The sequence below is a fragment of the Pseudophryne corroboree genome, chromosome 10 (genome assembly GCF_028390025.1).
Source record: "Pseudophryne corroboree isolate aPseCor3 chromosome 10, aPseCor3.hap2, whole genome shotgun sequence".
Classification (NCBI taxonomy): Eukaryota; Metazoa; Chordata; class Amphibia; order Anura; family Myobatrachidae; genus Pseudophryne; species Pseudophryne corroboree.
Genome location: NC_086453.1, coordinates 101,205,973 through 101,227,940, shown reverse-complemented (window position 1 = coordinate 101,227,940; position 21,968 = coordinate 101,205,973). Strand labels below are relative to the sequence as shown.

Below are 21,968 nucleotides of genomic sequence, written 5' to 3'. Positions count from 1 at the left end.
AACAGGCTCACTGCATCGAGGGACTAAGGGGAGAAGAAGCGAACTCACCTGCGTGCAGAGTGGATTGGGCTTCTTAGGCTACTGGACATATTAGCTCCAGAGGGACGATCACAGGCCCAGCCTGGATGGGTCCCAGAGCCGCGCCGCCGGCCCCCTTACAGAGCCAGAAGGCAGAAGAGGTCCGGAAAATCGGCGGCAGAAGACGTCCTGTCTTCAACAAGGTAGCGCACAGCACTGCAGCTGTGCGCCATTGCTCTCAGCACACTTCACACTCCGGTCACTGAGGGTGCAGGGCGCTGGGGGGGGGCGCCCTGAGACGCAATAAAAAACACCTTGGATGGCAAAAAATGCATCACATATAGCTCCTGGGCTATATGGATGCATTTAACCCCTGCCAGAATACATAGAAAAACGGGAGATAAGGCCGCCGATAAGGGGGCGGAGCCTATCTCCTCAGCACACTGGCGCCATTTTCCCTCACAGCTCCGTTGGAGGGAAGCTCCCTGTCTCTCCCCTGCAGTCACTACACTACAGAAAGGGTTAAAAAAGAGAGGGGGGGCACTAATTACGCGCAGTATTAAAGATATAGCAGCTATAAGGGGAAAAACACTTATATAAGGTTATCCCTGTATATATATAGCGCTCTGGTGTGTGCTGGCAAACTCTCCCTCTGTCTCCCCAAAGGGCTAGTGGGGTCCTGTCCTCTATCAGAGCATTCCCTGTGTGTGTGCTGTATGTCGGTACGTTTGTGTCGACATGTATGAGGAGAAAAATGATGTGGAGACGGAGCAGATTGCCTGTAATAGTGATGTCACCCCCTAGGGGGTCGACACCTGAGTGGATGAACTGTTGGAAGGAATTACGTGACAGTGTCAGCTCTGTATAAAAGACAGTGGTTGACATGAGACAGCCGGCTACTCAGCTTGGGCCTGTCCAGACGTCTCATAGGCCGTCAGGGGCTCTAAAGCGCCCGTTACCTCAGATGGCAGATATAGACGCCGACACGGATACTGACTCCAGTGTCGACGGTGAAGAGACAAATGTGACTTCCAGTAGGGCCACACGTTACATGATTGAGGCAATGAAAAATGTTTTACACATTTCTGATAATACGAGTACCACCAAAAAAGGGGTATTATGTTCGGTGAGGAAAAACTACCTGTAGTTTTCCTGAATCTGAGAAATTAAATGAGGTGTGTGATGATGCGTGGTTTTCCCCCGATAACAACTGATAATTTCTAAAATGTTATTGGCATTATATCCTTTCCCGCCAGAGGTTAGGGTGCGTTGGGAAACACCCCCTAGGGTGGATAAAGCGCTCACACGCTTGTAAGGGCTCTACCCACTTCTGAGATGGCCGCCCTTAAGGATCCTGCTGATAGAAAGCAGGAGGGTATCCTAAAATGTATTTACACACATACTGGTGTTATACTGCGACCAGCAATCGCCTCAGCCTGGATGTGCAGTGCTGGGTTGGCGTGGTCGGATTCCCTGACTAAAAATATTGATACCCTAGATAGGGACAGTATATTTTTGCCTATAGAGCATTTAAAAGATGCATTTCTATATATGCGTGATGCACAGCGGAATATTTGCCGACTGGCATCAAGTCTAAGTGCGTTGTCCATTTCTACCAGTAGAAGGTTATGGACACGTCAGTGGTCAGGTGATGCGTATTCCAAACGGCATTTGGAAGTATTGCCTTATTAAAGGGAGGAGTTATTTGGGGTCGGTCTTTCAGACCTGGTGGCCACGGCAACAGCTGGGAAATCCACGTTTGTACCCCAGGTCGCCTCTCAACATGAGAAGACGCCGTATTATCAGGCGCAGTCTTTTCGTGGACAAGCGGGCAAAAAGGTTCCTCATTTCTGCCCCGTGTCAGAGGGAGAGGAAAAAGGCTGCAGAAATCAGCCAGTTCCCAGGAACAGAAACCCTCTCCCGCCTCTGCCAAGCCCTCAGTATGACGCTGGGGCTTTACAAGCAGAATCAGGCACGGTGGGAGGCCCGTCTCAATGAATTTCAGCGCGCAGTGGGCTCACTCGCAAGTAGACCCCTGGATCCTTCAGGTGATATCTCAGGGGTACAAATTAGAATTCGAGACGTCTCCCCCTCGCCGTTTCCTAAAGTCGGCTTTACCGATGTCTCCTTCTGACAGGGAGACAGTTTTGGAAGCCATTCACAAGCTGTATTCCCAGCAGGTGATAATCAAGGTACCCCTCCTGCAACAGGGAACGGGGTATTATTCCACACTGTTGTGGTACCGAAGCCGGACGGCTCGGTGAGACCGATTCTAAATCTAAAATCTTTGAACACTTACATACAGAGGTTCAAATTCAAGATTGAGTCACTCAGAGCAGTGATTGCGAACCTGGAAGAAGGGGACTACATGATGTCTCGGGACATCAAGGATGCTTACCTTCATGTCAAAATTTACCCTTCTCATCAAGGGTACCTCAGGTTTATGGTACAGAACTGTCACTATCAGTTCAGACGCTGCCGTATGGCACCCCGGGTCTTTACCAAGGTAATGGCCGAAATGATGATATTCCTTCGAAGGAAGGGAATTTTAGTTATCCCTTACTTGGACGATTCCCTGATAAGGGTAAGATCCAGGGAACAGTTGGAGGTCGGTGTAGCACTATCTCAGGTAGTGTTGCGGCAGCACGATTGGATTCTCAATATTCCAAAATCGCAGCTGGTTCCGACGACTTGTCTTCTGTTCCTAGGGATGATCCTGGACACAGTCCAGAAAAAGGTGTTTCTCCCTGAGGAGAAAGCCAGGGAGTTATCCGAGCTAGTCAGGAACCTCCTAAAACCGAGCCAAATCTCAGTGCATCAATGCACAAGGGTTCTGGGTAAAATGGTGGCTTCCTACGAAGCAATCCCATTCGGCAGATTCCACGCAAGAACTTTCCAGTGGGACCTGCTGGACAAATGGTCCGGGTCGCATCTTCAGATGCATCAGCGGATAACCCTGTCACCAAGGACAAGGGTGTCCCTCCTGTGGTGGTTGCAGAGTGCTCATCTTCTAGAGGGCCGCAGATTCGGCATTCAGGACTGGGTCCTGGTGACCACGGATGCCAGCCTGCGAGGCTGGGGAGCAGTCACACAGGGAAGGAATATCCAGGGCTTATGGTCAAGCCTGGAGACATCACTTCACATAAATATCCTGAAGCTAAGGGCCATTTACAATGCTCTAAGCTTAGCAAGACCTCTGCTTCAAGGTCAGCCGGTGTTGATCCAGTCGGACAACATCACGGCAGTCACCCACGTAAACAGACAGGGTGGCACAAGAAGCAGGAGGGCAATGGCAGAAGCTGCAAGGATTCTTCGCTGGGCGGAAAATCATGTGATAGCACTGTCAGCAGTATTCATTCCGGGAGTGGACAACTGGGAAGCAGACTTCCTCAGCACGACCTCCACCCGGGAGAGTGGGGACTTCACCCAGAAGTCTTCCACATGATTATAAACCGTTGGGAAAAACTCGACAGGTATTGCACCAGGTCAAGGGACCCTCAGGCAATAGCTGTAGACGCTCTGGTAACACCGTGGGTGTACCAGTCAGTGTATGTGTTCCCTCCTCTGCCTCTCATACCCAAGGTACTGAGATTGATAAGATGGAGAGGAGTAAGCACTATATTCGTGGCTCCGGATTGGCCAAGAAGGACTTGGTAACCGGAACTTCAAGAGATGCTCACGGAGGATCCGTGGCCTCTACCTCTAAGAAGGGACCTGCTCCAGCAAGGACCCTGTCTGTTCCAAGACTTACCGCGGCTGCGTTTGACGGCATGGCGGTTGAACGCCGGATCCTGAAGGAAAAAAGGCATTCCGGATGAAGTCATCCCTATCCTGATCAAAGCCAGGAAGGATGTAACCGCAAAACATTATCACCGCATTTGGCGAAAATATGTTGCGTGGTGCGAGGCCAGTAAGGCCCGACGGAGGAAATTCAACTGGGTCGATTCCTACATTTCCTGCAAACAGGAGTGTCTATGGGCCTGAAATTGGGGTCCATTAAGGTTCAAATTTCGGCCCTGTCAATTTTCTTCCAAAAAGAACTAGCTTCAGTCCCTGAAGTTCAGACGTTTGTAAAAGGGGTACTGCATATACAGCCTCCTTTTTGTGCCTCCAGTGGCACTTTGGGATCTCAATGTAGTTTTTTGGGTTCCAAAAGTCACATTGGTTTGAACCACTTAAATCTGTGGAGTTAAAATATCTCACATGGAAAGTGGTCATGCTGTTGGCCCTGGCCTGGGCCAGGCGCGTGTCAGAATTGGCGGCTTTATCCTGTAAAAGCCCTTATCTGATTTTCCATTCGGACAGGGCGGAATTGAGGACTCGTCCTCAGTTTCTCCCTAAGGTGGTTTCAGCGTTTCACCTGAACCAACCTATTGTGGTGCCTGCGGCTACTAGGGACTTGGAGGACTCCAAGTTGCTAGACGTTGTCAGGGCCCTGAAAATATATGTTTCCAGGATGGCTGGAGTCAGGAAAACTGACTCGCTGTTTATCCTGTATGCACCCAACAAGCTGGGTGCTCCTGCTTCTAAGCAGACTATTGCTCGTTGGATTTGTAGTACAATTCAGCTTGCACATTCTGTGGCAGGCCTGCCACAGCCAAAAATCTGTAAATGCCCACTCCACAAGGAAGGTGGGCTCATCTTGGGCGGCTGCCCGAGGGGTCTCGGCTTTACAACTTTGCCGAGCAGCTACTTGGTCAGGAGCAAATACGTTTGTAAAATTCTACAAAATTGATACCCTGGCTGAGGAGGACCTGGAGTTCTCTCATTTGGTGCTGCAGAGTCATCCGCACTCTCCTGCCCGTTTGGGAGCTTTGGTATAATCCCCATGGTCCTTACGGAGTCCCCAGCATCCACTTAGGACGTTAGAGAAAATAAGAATTTACTTACCGATAATTCTATTTCTCGTAGTCCGTAGTGGATGCTGGGCGCCCATCCCAAGTGCGGATTGTCTGCAATACTGGTACATAGTTATTGTTACAAAAAAATCGGGTTATTGCTGTAGTGAGCCATCTTTTCTAGAGGCTCCTCTGTTATCATGCTGTTAACTGGGTTCAGATCACAAGTTGTACGGTGTGATTGGTGTGGCTGGTATGAGTCTTACCCGGGATTCAAGATCCTTCCTTATTGTGTACGCTCGTCCGGGCACAGTATCCTAACTGAGGCTTGGAGGAGGGTCATAGGGGAAGGAGCCAGTGCACACCAGATAGTCCTAAAGCTTTCTTTAGATGTGCCCAGTCTCCTGCGGAGCCGCTATTCCCCATGGTCCTTACGGAGTCCCCAGCATCCACTACGGACTACGAGAAATAGAATTATCGGTAAGTAAATTCTTATTTTTGGAAAGGCCTTTGTGATCTAGGATGTTCCGCTCAACCTCCATGCCATCAAACGAAGTCGCCGTTAGTCCGGGTAGATAGACGGTCCTTGTTGAAGATTTCTTCTGAGTGGTAGAGGCCAAGGGTCTTCGACGGACATGTCCAGAAGATCCGCGTACCAAGCCCTCCAAGGCCAATCCGGGGCAATCAGAATTTCCTGGACACTTTGATTCCTGATTCGCTTTAGCACCCTTGAGAGCAATGCGATCGGAGGAAACGGGTAGATTAGCCAGTATGGCCAAGGCGCCGCCAGTGCGTCCACTGCATCCACTGCCCTCGCTGAGGGTCTCTGGTTCGTGAGAAATACCAGGGAAGTTCCTTGTTGAGACGAGAAGCCATCATGTCTATTTGTGGGCAACCCCACCGGTCGATTACCTGCTGGAACACCAGATGGTGGAGCCCCACTACCCTGGGTGGAGATCGTGACGACTTAGGAAGTCCGCCTCCCATTTGCTCACACCCAGAATGAAGATTGCTGACATGGCTCTTGCAATTCTTTCCGCCCAGAGGAGTATCTTTGATACCTCTTGCATGCAGGCTCTGCTTTTTGTCCCTCCTTGTCGACTGATATACGCCACTGCCGTGGCGTCGTCCGACTGTATCTGGATTGCGTGATCCTTCAGCAGAGGAGAGGCTTGAAGCAGAGCATTGTAGATCGCCCGAAGTTCCAGAATGTTGATTGGAAGTAGGCTTTCGTAGGCTGACCACCTGCCCTGGAACAGTGCCCCTTGGGTGACAGCTCCCCATCCTCTCAGACTCTCATCCGTCGTGAGGATGGTCCAATCCTGAATCCCGAAACGCCGGCCTTCCATGAGATTGGGGGATTGTAGCCACCACAGAAGGGAAATCCTGGCCTGAGGTGACAGCTGAATCATCTGGTGCATCTGTAGATGTGAGCCGGACCACTTGCTCAGGAGATCCAACTGAAACATTCTGGCATGGAACCTCCCATACTGGATCGCCTCATATGAGGCAACCATTTTTCCTAACAATCTTATGCAAAGATGTACGGACACTTGAGTAGGTCGGCGCACCATGCGGATCATCTCCCGAAGTGTTTTCGACTTGTCCTCTGGTAGAAACACCTTCTGGGCCACAGTATCCAGCAACATCCCCAGGAACAGGAGACTCTGAGTTGGCTCCAGGTGGGACTTCTGGATAGTGTGGTCTAAATAAAAGCTCCTGGTCTTCTGCCTGCAAGCACTGCTCACAAGTATTCCACCTGGAACTTGAAAACCTTTAGGCAAGGGTTCAAGGATTTTAGATCCAAAAAGGGCCTTACCGAACCGTCCAGTGTCGGTACCACGAACAGGTTGGAGTAGTAACCCTTTCCCTGTTGTTGCAGTAGCACAGGAACAATGACTTGAGACTGGACCAATTTTTGGACGGCCTGTTGCCGCGTAACACACGTTTGGGGAGGAGCAGAGTCGAACTCCAGCTTGTAGCCCTGAGAGATGAGGTTCTTTACCCAGGTATCCTGGCAGGAGCTTTCCCAGATGCGGCTGAAGTGATGCAGTCGAGCTCCCACCTCGAGATCCCCTCGGAGTGGGTTGGCACCGTCATGCCGAGGCCTCAGTGGAAGCAGAACTGGTGCTCTCCTGAGAATCTGCGACGGCTGGGTCTCCTGTCTCCTCTCTGGTGTCTCTAGTCGCAGTGGAGGCACCTCTGGTCCTAGAACTAAATCTCTTAGGCCGAAAGGACTGACCAGACGGCCCCGGGTAGGAACGCCTAGCCGGCGGGGCTCCAGAGGGGAGAAACGTGGATTTCCCTACAGTGACTTTGGAAATCCACGTATCCAACTCAACTCCAAAAAGCCATTCCCCAGAAAACGGGAGGGACTCCACACTGCACTTGGATTCTGTGTCCGCTATCCACTGACACAACCACAAGGCTCTGCACGTCGACACTGCCATGGCCGAAGTCCTAGCGTTAATATTGCCCATCTCCTTGAGCGAGTCACACAGGACGTGTGCCGTGTCCTGAATGTGCTTCAGGAGAGTCACCATAGTGACCAGGGACATATCCCCGGAGAGGCCCTCCTGAATATGAGTAACCCATGTATGAATGGCATGGGTCATCCAGCAACCCTCTATGACCGGTCTTTGCGATACACCTGCTGCTGTGTAGATAGACTTTAGTGTAGTCTCTATCTTTCTGTCCCCAAGGTCTTTTATGGTAATGGAGCCCGGGGCAGGCAGCACGGCCTTTTTGGACAGTCGAGAGACTGAGATGTCAGCTCCCAGGGGCTCTTCCCAGAATTTCCTACCTTCAGGAGCAAACGGAAAAATGTGCAAAAATCGTTTTGACACTTGGTATTGTTTGTCTGGATTTTTCCAGGCTAATTTAAATAGGTCATCTAACTCTGCAGAATCAGGGAAAGTGACATTAGGCTTGTTTTGTGTAAAGAAAAACGACTGCTGTGACGCAGCGTCCTCTAGAGGGAGCTTTACCACGTCCCATATAGCCAGAATTAGGGGTTCAATACCCTGAGCAGAATCGGGATCCCCACTAACGGGATCCAGGTCATTCCCATCCTCCTGTATATCCTCATCTGTATCAGAGAGTAGAGCAGGTAAACCATGCTTCTGTGGACCTGCATGAGAGAGGGGGGGCTGTGCATCTGCCCTAGCAGCTAAATCTGCAACAGCTTGTTGTAGTAGCTGAGTCTTCTGCACATTAGCAGTGAGCTGGGATGACATATCTGACATCATAGTTTTAAGAGACCCGAACCAGTGGGGCTCTGGACCCTCTTCCCCAGCCCCTTCACGGATTTGTGAAGATTGACAGCATTGTTCACATGAAACAGAATCAGTAGATAATGGAGAGAATCTAGTGTGACATACACTGCACAGCTTGTGTTTACCCATGCACACATAGACAGTTATAAAGCTAGCCTGCCCTACTGTATGTGAGAGGAGACACAGGGAGAGAAGGACACCAGCACATCCTGAGCTGCACTGCCCCAGTGAGGCTGTCAGCTCCCTAAAATACCGTAAACACTAACTAATTTTAGTCCTAAATAGGATCAGGATAGAGTACACAAGGGGCTCTCCCCATTGCTACACCCTGTACCAGATATGCAGCGTGGCCGAGGAGTCAGGAGATGCTGTGTGTGCTGTATATGGCTGCAGTAAGCAGAGGAAGGTGACAAAATGCTTCAGGTCCCACTCTGAGTTAGCTCCGCCCCTTCCAATGGCGCCGGACTTACATATATATATATTATACTGGCAAAGTCTCCTAGTTAGCTTAAAACATTACACAAGTGCCAGTGAAGCTTTTTGTGCCAGTTCTACACGGGGGATCTTAGCAGGAATCCCCCCGGGAGGGTCCCGTACGCCGCGTCCGTGGTCAGCCACATTTTGAACTGGGGAACTACCCTAGCAGGGCTCACGGTTTGTACTCACCACCGATGTCACCTTCAGACAGCGTTAGGGTGTGCGGTGTGCTGCGTCTGTGACAGCCAAGGCGCAGTGCCCCACTAAACAACAACCCCTCAGGACGGTGGTCCTGCAGCGGGGAATCGGCTCTGCACCTCGTAAGGCCAGTGACCGCCCCTCCCCCCCCCCCACCCCCCCAACTCCCACTTGAGCAGACAGCATACCAAAAATAATAAAAGTTTCAAAGAAAATGAAGAAAACTCTCTGGAGCTGCAGCGATGATCATCCTCTCCTGAAGGCACTTTTTTCTAAACTGCCTGAGGGTGGGGGCATAGAGGGGAGGAGCCAGCACACCCAGTTGAAGAAATTTAAAGTGCACCGGCTCCTTTGGGCCCCGTCTATACCCCATCGTACTAGTTTCCCCCAATATCCCTCATGGATGCTAGAGAAACATTAATACAACATTTCAAAATACATAGATTGTGGAGCTACTCTACAAGGTAAACTGCAAGGTCATTTAATATAATTTAAAAAAAAAACATTTTCTCACTATTATGTTATTAAACAATCATTTCCCCCATAAGAGAATTATCAGTGTTATCTGTCTGCTTTATCAGTACTGGATTGCCCTCATTGTAAGTGTTTTGTTGTCAGTTCTTCATCGGTGTTTCTAAAGCCGCCGCTTAGTAAATATGTTTTTTTTTTTTTGCTTCTAATGATAAGACCATTGCAGGAGAGCTGATGTGCAGTTGTTTTCTAAAGTCTCTAGATTCTCTGTTGTTTGACAGACGCTTAGTAAATATACCCCAGAGGGTCATAGGATGATACACACAAAACCAAACCAAAGCACTTTCCTTTACCTTTAGACTGGTTCAGTGCCAGTAGGACATGCCCATATGAGCCACTGCCCAGCTCTTTGACAATGGTGTAGTTATCTTCTACCTTGATCATGGGCAGGTTTTGGGAGGTTACAAGTAGCATTTCCTCCAGATAGTGCTCAATCCATCGCTTTTCATTCAAGTTCATATTTTCTCAGTCTTTTCTTCCTGCACAGACATGTAATGTATATCAGTGTCCATGTTATCATCATCATCATCATCATCATCACCACCACCATTATTATTATTATTATTATTACTGCTGTAGCATTTTATTTCAGTAATTATTGCTCATTGCCAGGGTTGCCAAGAGATCTGTCGAACACAATATTCGGGGTCATGCCAACGTCATATTGTCAGGGGCAGTATAAGAGAGGAGAGGGCATGTGTACAGGGCGAGCCCCCTCTCTGACAGCGCATTACACTCAGGCTATGTGCCAGAGTCTTCTACGTATGCGCAAGCCAGCGGGAATGTAGCGCCTGCTCCTTGTTCCTGGGGATTTCGCTGCTGCACATGCGGGAATTACAGGCAAAATGTTCATTGCATCATTTTCCTGAGATTTATACTGTCTGCAGGACCGGTGGCCAATGAGGGACTTAGCAGACAGCAGAAATGTAACTATAACTTTATATAAGGGTGTGCAGTGTGGAAAAAGACGCTTCCTGCATGTGCTGTCTCCGAAGACGCAGCTTCCGATCAGCCCCATGATCATCGCAGTCCTCGGTTACAGTATCTGAGTAAGCTGCAGCTTACTCAGACTGGCCACTGGAACTCCTCTACCTAGGGCCAAGTAGTCTGTGTCCGAAGATGCAGACCCTGGGCTTGGCATATCTGCAAAATGGGGGTGACGCGCCCCCGTTTTGGCGAAAAGCCCCTGTTGCTGCCCCGCCCTCCAAATGCCTCAGGGGTGAGTGTAAACCATAGTGTACGTAAACAATAGGGTTACGTACATCTCTGAATGATCTGCCGTCACTAGGAGTATGGAAGATACGAACTGAGAGGGTGACACCAACAGCAGGGCAGCGGGTGAATAGATGGCATGCGCAGGTGCACGGCATCTACACAACACGTGGATAGTCTCTCGGGCTAGACCAGCATTTTCGGGAGTTCTGGGCACATCCCCAGAGTGATGGAAATAGGGGCTTTCTCACGCAGCCACTCTCCATTTTTAAGTTGCCAAGAATGGACTGGACCAGAGTTTCCCAAACTCCGCCATTACAGTCCAGGATTGAAAAGATATCCCATGCTTGATTGAGCACAGGTGACTAAATTCGTACCTTAGTTAATTTGATTTACCCATCTGGACTTAGGCATGGAAATCCTTAAAACCTGGACTGTAATGGCAGAGAAACTCTGGGCTGGACCATGCATGATTCATGGCTTTATGTAGCAGGGGATGGGGCCACCACCATTGCGTGATGCTGTGATTGTTGCCATCACTCAATGGGGGGCTTGGGCTTATAATGAATCAAATGGCTATGAATGCAGGGTCTGATTCTGAGTTAGGGGTGAAGCAAAAAGAGCAAGTAATGTTGCACCTGGACAAACCATGTTGCAATGCAAGGGGGCGGGGGGGGGGGGGGGGGGGGGGGACATTTTTTTCAATACTTGCTGCTTTTGCATGTAGCCTTCAAAGACAGGACAGTTTTATGTTTACACATATTTTTAAATCTGCCCCACCTGCAGTGCAACATGGGTATGCCAAGCTGCACAGTTACTTGTTCTTGTTTGCTTTACTCCTACCTTATAATCAGGCCAGTTGTCACTAAGCCCCTTCCTGGCCACTCCACTAGGGATGCAGTGGGGATCAAAGAGTGATTACAGCTCTCCAGGGAGACCACATGGAATTTACCAAATCCCCCAGTTTCTCTGACATTACAAGACTGTAGACATGTTTATAATTGTTTAGAATAAATTCTGATACTTACACAACTGTTTGTCTCTACAGGACCTTCACATGTCTACAGTATATCCCGCCAATAGAACTTCTACAGCATTACACTTAAGCAGGGCCAGAGCATAATAGCCATAAACGCCTTGGAAACGTTGCCTGTGTATTCCCTAATACTTGTGCACTGACATGCTGAACTGAGCCTGTGGCCATATAGTCTAGGGAACCCAAATGTTTGTACAGCCCAGACACTGCGTAACTACTAGATGACAAAGACTTTAAATCATCTCTCACTTGCTCCTAGAGGTTCAGGAGGTTGTTGAGGTTTCAACAAAACATCTGCATGACTTCCTGACAGTGATGACCAATGAAGGCTGTACCATCAATGGTTGATGGTTTTCCATCGGTAGAAACCCATGCAGTGCATGCGCAGACCTGGGCCATCGGACTGATGTGCCAATGTTTTCTCAACATCGGGCATCGATGGTAGCAAAATCCCTAATTACTGATCTGAGAGGTAGCCCAGCACCAAAGGAGTTCTAAAATCATTGGCCCTGCATGAGTGCTGGATCTGGACACAAGGTGCCTGATATGCATGCAATCTGCACACAATGCACCCAAAGTAGCTGAACGATCATTTGCAACTGCCCATGCATGAAAATCTCTGAAAACCCCAAGGGTGTATGCGACACCCTGGGTGTACACACAAAGATGCTGCTGCCGTGATTCATTCATACAGTATCAGAAAGGTGGAGGAAAAGTGATCCTGAGCGGTGGCTACTAGTGCATGCAAGAATTTTCCGTTCAGTGGGCGTGTTATGAGAGTGTGTGGGGGCGTGTCAATGCAGTGGCTGCTTTACCAAGCGCACAGCTGCAAGCATAGGAGGCCACAATCAGACAGAGAAACTGCACATACCATAGTGCTGGTGCAATATTCGATTATGCAACCAATGGTGGTAGATGAGGGCCCACCAATCAGTATTACAGAGCAACTGTGCACTCAAAGTGGCCATCTCTGGCCTTGCACAGTTGGCCACATGGATGCACAGCAGTGAAGTAGTTTGTAGCGGCATTTGCAGAAACTCGAAGACGGACGACCGCCAATAGGCGCTTCTGAATGGATCTCTGAGTGTGAATCGGGCCAAAGATGTAATATTTGCTGGCTTGCACTTTGATGGTGAAGTGTTATTCTTAGGGCCACAGGTTACAAAACTCAGTCCTCAAGGCACCCTAACAGTCCAGCTTTTAAAGATATCCATTCTTACTGCTACAAGCAAAGCTTGGTCGCATAGGGGACAATTCAATTCTGCGCAATAGCCTCGATGTTCTTTCCAGAATGGCACATGTTGACGACTAACATTGCAGATTTTTCCTCGCATCTCTTAGAGGTGCGCAGGAAAATCGTTGATGTAATATATATTTATGCATTTTCACCTATGTCCATCATGTTCTGAATCGGATGCAGCTTGGCCTGATCTATCTTTCCGAATAATAGGGCATTTCAGGTGTGAACTAGGCAGTGGAAAATATGTAAAATATAGAATTTTAATCCTTGTATGATTTGTCTGTTCTCCCTTCTGATAGACTGATATATTGATATGCAACCGTGTATAAGCATTTTTGGATTATTTTTTATTTTACATATTAAATCATACTCATTTCTATTAAAATTGGTTTTGCTTTATATAGAGTACATTGGCTGAAGTTACTTTATTTAGTTAGTTAGTTAGTTAGTTAGTTAGTTAGTTAGAGGATTTTCTCTCAGCCCAGTAAGCTGTCTCCTCACCAGATTGTCATATAATGCTAAACATTATTTGCATATCAAAAAAAAAATGCAAATGATGTTTATCACCGTAAGAGAAAATTCTCTTCAGAGTGTATGCTAGAAGTGTCCTGTTCCTTCTGCACCAAATGATTGCTAAGGCTTCTACTGTATTGTCATTCCAGTTAATGCAGTTCATGTGGACCTGTAAATAGTGATCTATTGATCACTGTCAGGAACACATTTCTATGCTCTCTGGATGCTGAGAAGGCCATAAATAGTTACTGTGTTTAGGCATCGACCTTCCCCTTATTACCGTATTACCGCTTCATGTGTGGGCTCCTCTCATGACTGTGTATCAACACTCCTGTTACTGTGTGTCACATTCCTGTTTCTATGTCATCACCCCTGTCACTTCAGCAAATCGTCCCATCTACCACTAGTAACTTGTCTCCAGTCTCTGCTATTATAATCACCTGCTTATCCTTTTCTACTACCCCTAACCGCTACCACCAACCTCCAGGCCACTAATTGGGCTGCCCCTCACTTCCTCTCGCAACCACTTTCTCCTTCAACCTCTCACCCTTGCATATGTAATATGCATACCACCTTCTTCAGCTTACCAAAACTTCCTCATGTGTAAAATTACTTCTTCATATACAAAGTATAGGACAAGATGTGCCCTCAAGTCAGAGATTAGTGGTGTCCACGGTGTAAGAGACAGAGATATCCCAAGCAGTCTAAAACACCGCCAGGAACAAGACATAAAAATCAGGTCAGCTGCATTCATTTAAGATGATTTGTTTTTTAAAGGGTTTTTTTCTTTACTATTTTTAATGTAACTTTATTTATTCAAAAAGTACAGCAGAAAATTGCAAGAATGGCAGTGTAGCAGTGTACTCACAGGTAAGCAAGATGTGAAATACTAAAATGCTGTGGATTATGGTGCAAAGCTTCTTTAGTGTCTATTAGTCTTTAGTGTTGGGTATGAAAACCAAGCTCAAAGCAGGCTGACGGTCATAATCCTGTCAGTGTACGTGCTTCTGAAATATGTTGCATGAAAGTGGTGGAGCAGCAACCTTAAGCAGTGTCGGACTGGGGCATGAAGGGCCCACCGGGGGAATGATGTTATAGGGGCCCATACTTGGGGGTGTGGCCAGCCTACAGAGGGGGTGTGGCCAGCCTCCACAGAGGCTTGAAATACACAATAGACTTGTATAGCATAATGCAACATATCTGCTATGTATAATATAAGTGCACAGTCTGGAACCTGATCCCTAGAGGAAGGAGTGGGCCCCCAGGCAGTGGGGTCTACCGGTGGTTTCTCCTGTACCCCTGTGGGCCAGTTCAACCCTTAAGTGTAGAACAGGCACAAACTTCTGGTAGTAAAAATGTTGTGGTAATATTGTATGTACTAACTGCAGTAAAGCCGTATCATCTCAAATATTGAATCTAAATGATTTACAAATATGGATACTCCCATTACCACTGCCAGCGGTGTGGCCAAATCCCTTCATGTCCCTTCATATGCCATACCAGCCATCTCATTCCCATTTATATGCCTCATAGCCTTCTTATGTTCCTTTATATGCCATACCAGAGCCATCAGTCCCATTTATATGCCTCATAGCCACCTCATGTCCCTTTATATGCCATATCAGAGCCATCATTCCCATTTATATGCCTCATAGCCATCTCTTGCCCCTTTAACAACCCAGAGCACCCCCCATTCCCCTTTGTATGCCTTAGAGCACCCTCATTCTCTTTTATGCCTCATAGTCTCCCTCATTCCCATGTATATGCCAACTCAGACTACCCTCTTGCTCCTTTATGTGCTCAGAGTGGGTTCAGTAGGTAATGCCGATGGACGGTTAGCCGATGGTCTGGATACAAACATCGGCATACCGTCCTTTACAATCCCGACAGACCAGTAGTTTGCACCCTTAACTTCACCTGTCCTCTACCCTAGCCCTCCTTAGTGGGTGCCTAACCCTCCGCGGGGGGTGCCTAACCCTAACCCTCCCTGGGGATGCCTAAACCTAACCTCCCCTTCTAGATGCCTAAACAGTACCTAACCTTTCCGTCCCTACACCCTACCCCTAACCCCCCTAATAGTGCCTAAACCTAAACCACCTTCCCCTACACCGTACGCGTGGCAGGACGCAAGTGCGTCTGCTTAGTGTACGATCGGGATTCGTGCCGTCGGTATTTTGATGCTGGGAATCCCACCTCTGTCGGCATATGAATGTCGAGATTCTGGGCATCGGGCGGGATTCCAGAGTCAGTATTTTGGCCACTGGGATCCCGCCCAGCGGCATTTTAACTGCATCCCTTCAGAGAACCCTCATACCCAGATTAGCACAGAGGGACAGCCCGGCATGATGCACTGACAGTGACTGCAATGTTTCTGCACTTCTGATTTCAGGACAGTCAGTGCTATCCCAGATGGGTATGCGGTCAGCATACCGATGGACAGGATCCCGGCTGTCACAATACTGCCACCGGGATCCCACCTGAGGCACCATACCACCGCCAGAATACCGGCGAGGTAGGTGATTCCCCCTCTGTGGGTGTCCACGACACCCATGGAGGGAGAATAGAACCTGTGGCGAGTGAAGCTCACCACCGAGCCTGCAAGGGGCTTCGCTGCCCTCGCCCCCCCTTCCCCACCGGCATTCTAATGACCGGGATCCCGACGTCAGTATAATGACTTCCGTGATCATGTGCAGCTGGATCAGGACAGGGGTGTGTGAACATTAGACTAACCCCCCCCCCCCTGCCCCCCCCAAGTCCCTTGCAAGCACCTAGTTACTGCTGTATGAACCAGTGGCAGGTGTGGCACTTGTTCACTGCTGCTCTCCCACTACTGAATTACTCTTAAGGCCTAAGGGTGTCACTTGTTGGGGGTGGCAATAGGCCCCTTGGCTTATTACTATGGAGAGACAGGACATGGGTATCACAATAGCCAATAGGCCGCTTGGCTTATTACTATGGAGAGACAGGACATGTGTATCATATGGTGCTTCCAACTGCCCAATTAACATGTGCCCGAGTCCGGTCAGTCAGTTTACAGGCCTGGCAAAACAATAGATCAATATATAAATTCCTGTAAATTGCAGCTGCTCTTTATAGGAGTCTTAGCCTGATTCCGAGCTGAGCACAATGCTACAGTGCTACTGCGCATGCACTAAAATATTAGGAAACACCTACTGTGCACACACAAACCACTGCGACTTGGCAGTTAGGACCTGATTGGCTGGTTCTTTTTCACTCTCCATTTTATCACTTTCCATGCGATGATGCATCTGCAATCAACAGGCGTTTCAGGGTGGAGACTGGGAGGTGACCTAAAGTGATTGCAAAAAGAAGCGTTGTCATGGGCGTGTTACAGCATGCGGCTGCAATCTTTTTTGCAGCATCGCAGCCACAGTGGCCATTTTATAAAAAAGTTACAAGGGAGGCTGAGCGCCAGGTGGGGGCTGCTCGACGCGTTGATGTTGCGACTGATGAAATGATCGGATCCACCAGCGCAGTTCAGCATTACTCAGATATGTGGGCGTCGCAGGGCTAGCTCAGCCGGTCGCACAGAAGTACACAAGAGGAATGCTCAAGCTGACATTTGCAAATTTTCTCACTTGCGAATCCGAGAGAAATCATAGATGCACATGATTTGTGTCCCACTCTGAGGGGGAAATTCAGATCTGATCGCTAGGCAGCGATTTTTGCAATCAGATAGTCGCCGCCTACAGGGGGAGTTGGTTTTCGCTGGGCAGGTGTGCGTTTGCATGTGTAGCCGAGCTGCACAAACTGATTTGGTGCAGTCTCTAAACAGCCTAGTACTTACTCAGCCGCTGTGATCACATCAGGCTGATCGGGACCGGATTTGATGTTAGACACCCTCCCTGAAAACGCTTGGACACGCCTGCGTTTTCCCTGACACTCCCAGTAAACGGTCAGTTGCCACCCACAAATGGCTTCTTCTTGTCAATCTCCTTGCGATCGCCCGTGCAGATTGATTTTTTGCACCATCCCGTTGCAGGGCGCCGATGCCCGTTGCAACCATGCTACGCACCAGCACAGTGTGGTGCATATGAATGCGCAGTTCGGATCTGATCGCCCGCTGTGCGAAAACGCACGGCAGCAGTCAGATCTGAATTAGGCCCTGAGTCAGGCCTTCTGGGAGGTCTGAATAATTAGTTAGGGAACAGAAAAAAACACACACAAAAGCAGTGCTAATAAAAAAAGGGATTAAAGATTGGAAAGTTGATATTTTCAGAAGCATTTATTATACATTTATTATATGAAATGGACTTTATACTAGTACAGTGGTTCCCAAACTGGTTGCCTACGGAATCCTGGGGTGCCGTGAGACTCTTTCAGGAGTGCCTGGGGTTGGTGCTCCACAGCCAAATAGAATTAATTATGGTCAAAATGATAGGCAAAACCAGTGCAGGTGGCTGCAATCATAGGCACTGGAACAGGAAGGGGGGAGCAAGGAGGTGGCTTACCCCCCTCCCCCAAAAAATATTTGAGAGGTGATAAAGTATTGGGTCAAGAGGCGCAGTGCTGATGCCATCTGCACTTAATATGGGCATTGTCAGGAGGGAGATAATCCCCTTTATGGCTGCTCCACCGCCTACCACCCCACAGCCCTTCGCCGTCCACATCCAGGACCCTATTTCCCCCAGCACCCAGCTCCAACCTCTACAATGTGTGGCTATTTACTGCAGGCTGGCCCCACTTCTGAGACCAGCCCTATGTTCTTCTCACCTCCCACTTCATATGTTCCTCACTTCCCACCTCTGTTCTCCCCTTTGTCCTCCCAACCCCTATTTAACTATCCGTTTTAGACCCGATAACTATAATTTCTTATACAGTAGCTGCTATTTGTGACGATAAGATATTATAGATCACCTGAATGTATCATTATTCATCTGCAGGGACAGGGGCTCCAAAAGGAGACCATAACTATGATATATAAGAAGTAAAATGATCGGGAGCCAGGGCCTGTCTGCACTTGTACAGTTTGCTGAAGACACATGTGTGGCCGACATTGTTGGGGAGGGTTCTGGAGGAACCCTCTACTAGTAATTTCTGTGTTGTGTAGACCATAGGCTACAGCGGCTAATGCCATCTTCACATTCCAGAGCTTGGTAAATCTGACTGCTTTGCAGCCCCCATAGAAATGTACCCTATAAAGTCTGGCAGTGTGTCTCACCAGAGATGATCAGTGGTGAACAATGTCTGGCTGTAGTTTATCGCCAGAACCCACAACTGTTCAGTTAGGTCCATACAATGGATGTCCCGATGTGACACTGAAATGGATGTCCCGATGTGACACTGAAATGGATGTCTTGATGTGACACTGAAATGGATGTCATGATTTGACACTGCAATGAATGTCCCAAATTTGACACTGTCAGAGGATGTGCCGATGTGACACTGTCAGTGGATCGCTAATCTTGCTAAAAAGCAGTTGCTGCGATTAAATAGTTGCCGCCCAGAAATAGAGAAAAAACGCCCAATGCCGAATTGCGAAAATGCAATTGCAATACGCGTCCTGACCGCAAAACCTTACGCAAATAACGGAACATCAAAGAGTTTTTTCATCAGCGCCAGGCAAAGTCGTCCACAATTTGTCATACACAAGAGACTGGAAGTGATCATCGCTGACGTCAGAGACCCACCCAAAAAACGCCTTACCACACCTGCGTTTTTTCAAACACACCCACAAAACGCCATGTTTCCTCCCATAAACGCTGGCTACCTGTCAATCAAAATGTGATTGCGTTGAAGCACAATGCATTTGCATAAATAATTGCTATTCGCGGCTGTGCACGCAGAGTGCAAACGCTGAACATGTGCAGTCATTCGATAATCTGCCAGATTGCGATTCACAACTTTTGCGATCCAACCTGAATAAGGTCCTGTGTCCATATAAGCTGCATGTCACTAAGTGTGATCCAAAAGGTCCATTGAAGCTGCAAATAATAATACCTCTCACGCATTTCATAGCCAAAGGTGAAACTTTTGCATTTTATTATATTTTTATTGTGAAATCTTTTGATGGTAAAAGTAATTTGCTAGTATAATATCTGTTTCATAATGCTAATTTAATATTGTTAATGTATAATAAATGCTTTCAAATTTTATCAGCTTTCCAATTTTTATTCCATTTTTATTAGCGCTCCTTTGTATGTGTGTTTTTTTGTTTTATTTACTGCCAGTGACTTGACTTTAATAAAACAAGCTTCTAAATGCAGCCCCACACCCAGCAAGTGGTGAACATATCAATGACATTTAATAACTCATGGCTTGTTTTGTTATTATATTGTTATTATATTATACTGGCAATCACCAATTATAACCAAATAATAAAAATAATATCATTGAGCTGTGGGGGTGGCCATTAATGTTGTGGCAAAAGACAAAGTGACTCATAAATCTGCCCCTGGACAAACCTCTCAACTGATAAGCAAATGTGTACAATGTAGTCCTGATAACAACGGCAAGACAAAGACCTCAATACGGAAATGTCCTATCGAAAATCAGAATGTTTTAGGTAACTATAGTTAATCTAGAACACTGTTAGGCTCCTTACTTATTCCAATGCTATGGGATACACCCAAGCTCCTGTGCTCCTGCAACACTGCCTTGAACCAGAAATTGTGTTCCTACATCCTGTATAGCATACATCATAACCAGTTGTGTGTGTATTGGAGTGGAGTGGTCTTGCAGGGGGTTCACCACCTCGAGGTACTGAGGGTAAAGATCAGTCCTGTACATCCAAATAGTGCTGAAGGAAGAATACTGTAGACACTGTTTGTCCAGGAGTCAGGTAACCAGGGAGAGCTGTGAGGGGCAGGGTCTCCTTCCAGCTCTCACTGCGTAACTGCTAAATGGACATTTACAGTAAGGCCATTATATAATCGATTCCAACCACACCTCAGCAAAGGTCTCAAATTTAACACTTAAATTTCCTGCCACAGCCAATCATTTTTAATTTCCTCTAGTTTGAGGGACTGGTAGCCAGCCTAGATGTTCATATGCCCTGGTCTTGCAGCCTGAGTACTCATCAACTTGGAGACCTCTCTCTCATGTGGACCTCTCCACAGTTAGCATCAGGACATCAGTGTGAGGATCCTTCTACTATTGACTTTCAGCTCCAAGGTTTATCTGTGCAGAAGCCACCCTGCCAATGGTCCATGGTGCAGCCCGCCCATCTCTCTCTCTCTCTCTCTCTCTCTCTCTCTCTCTCTCTCTCTCTCCTATGCAACGGCAGGGGTAGAGGGGGTGCTTGAACTGGACTTTTTGGCATATGTACTGTAGCAATACAAGTGGCTGCAGCCATGTGCACATTTTGGCATTTGTGAAGATCCATGGGCATAAATATAAACTAATAAAAGGATACCTTATACCAATCCTTTATTTATGCATGCATATGCTATCACTGGAATATTGAGTGTCACGTATACAGAGATCATGCACTTTACACAGTTCCTTATGTAAGAAGAAACATAGCATGTTATTTGTGTCCTTGATTGAATTTAGTAGCTACAGAATATTTTTGCACATGAAATAAATCCATCTTTTTGCAAGTATTAAATTCCACAATTTCTGCCTAAACCTCCAATCACACAGTCTTTCCAAACTCTAGAACAAGTTGCAAATATCAAGTTGCATGTTGCAAAAAAGTGCAATCACAATTATTCAAATGCCTACAGTTAGCATACCTATCATAGAAAACTCAGGCACATGGACCGCTAGATGTCTACAGTAGGTAACCGTATTTTTCTCCTTTCTCTATTACTAAGATATCACATCTCAACCTTTCTTTAAAGATCCATTTGTAACTGCAAAAACAAATATCACAGGGGCTTTTTAAAAATTTTTAATAATTATTTTATGTACAATATGAGCAATTTGTTTATTTATAAATGCATTATAATTAAAATAGTATGTAGCATGCATTATGCAAATTTAGATATTTATCTCTCTTTAGTTCTGAATGCATGAATATTTGTAAGCATAGCATAAATATTGAGTGGTGATTACATACCTTGTTTAAGGGAAGGTCTGACGTACTCCTTCCAACTGCAATATTGCTGCTTGATCCTAGCACAAAGGTTTAGTCACAGTATTAGGTTGTTTTTGCAGCTTCTGCAGTAACTGACAGACTAACACTTTTAATTCTCACTGTGCAGCTGTAGGAACGGCCAGTGTTATAGTCTTGGCAGGTTAAACTAAATGGAGCTAGAGGTGAATCTGTATGACCGTCATTTATAAAGCTCTTTCCAGAAGTGTTTCTAAATTTAGATGCTCTGCGCTGTTCCCTCATCTAGCATCTACAGTACTTGTTGTTAACATTATTAAACCAGTTTGAACCAGAGCCTTTTTTAGCATACAAGTTTTACTGTTTTTCTTTTTTAATCAAGGCCTCAATTTATTATTCTTGCTTTTCATATTGGTGTATTATAGCTGACTGCAAAGAACACAAAAAAAACCCAACAACATTTAATTGCATGTCACCTTCTGGAGGGCCGTCTGCCTGATGCATTTTTCATATGCATGTATTGGACTTTTTTTAGCAGTCCCCCCCCCCCCCCCCCCCCCCCTAAATAATACCTATTCATAGCAATTAGCTAATAGTAATAGTTTTTTTCTAC

The 21,968-nt window shown here is 47.1% G+C and overlaps 1 protein-coding gene across 4 annotated transcripts in view; it reads right to left on the bottom strand.

Annotated features, from left to right (window-relative positions):
- Nucleotides 1–21,597, bottom strand: part of LOC134966140 (serine/threonine-protein kinase SBK1-like) — a 28,905-nt gene extending 7,308 nt beyond the window's left edge. The window contains exons 1-4 of one of the 4 annotated variants that reach the window (XM_063942663.1): nt 21,362–21,597; nt 21,036–21,155; nt 16,513–16,649; nt 9,631–9,816 (exon numbers count right to left, since the gene is read on the bottom strand). In XM_063942663.1, coding sequence (XP_063798733.1) covers nt 9,631–9,796 — 166 coding nt within the window. In that variant the 5' untranslated portion in view covers nt 9,797–9,816; nt 16,513–16,649; nt 21,036–21,155; nt 21,362–21,597. The remainder of the gene's footprint in view (nt 1–9,630; nt 9,817–16,512; nt 16,650–21,035; nt 21,156–21,361) is intronic. The other 3 variants (XM_063942664.1, XM_063942662.1, XM_063942661.1) reach the window with 3 other exon arrangements.
- Between the last annotated feature and the right edge of the window lie 371 nt (nt 21,598–21,968).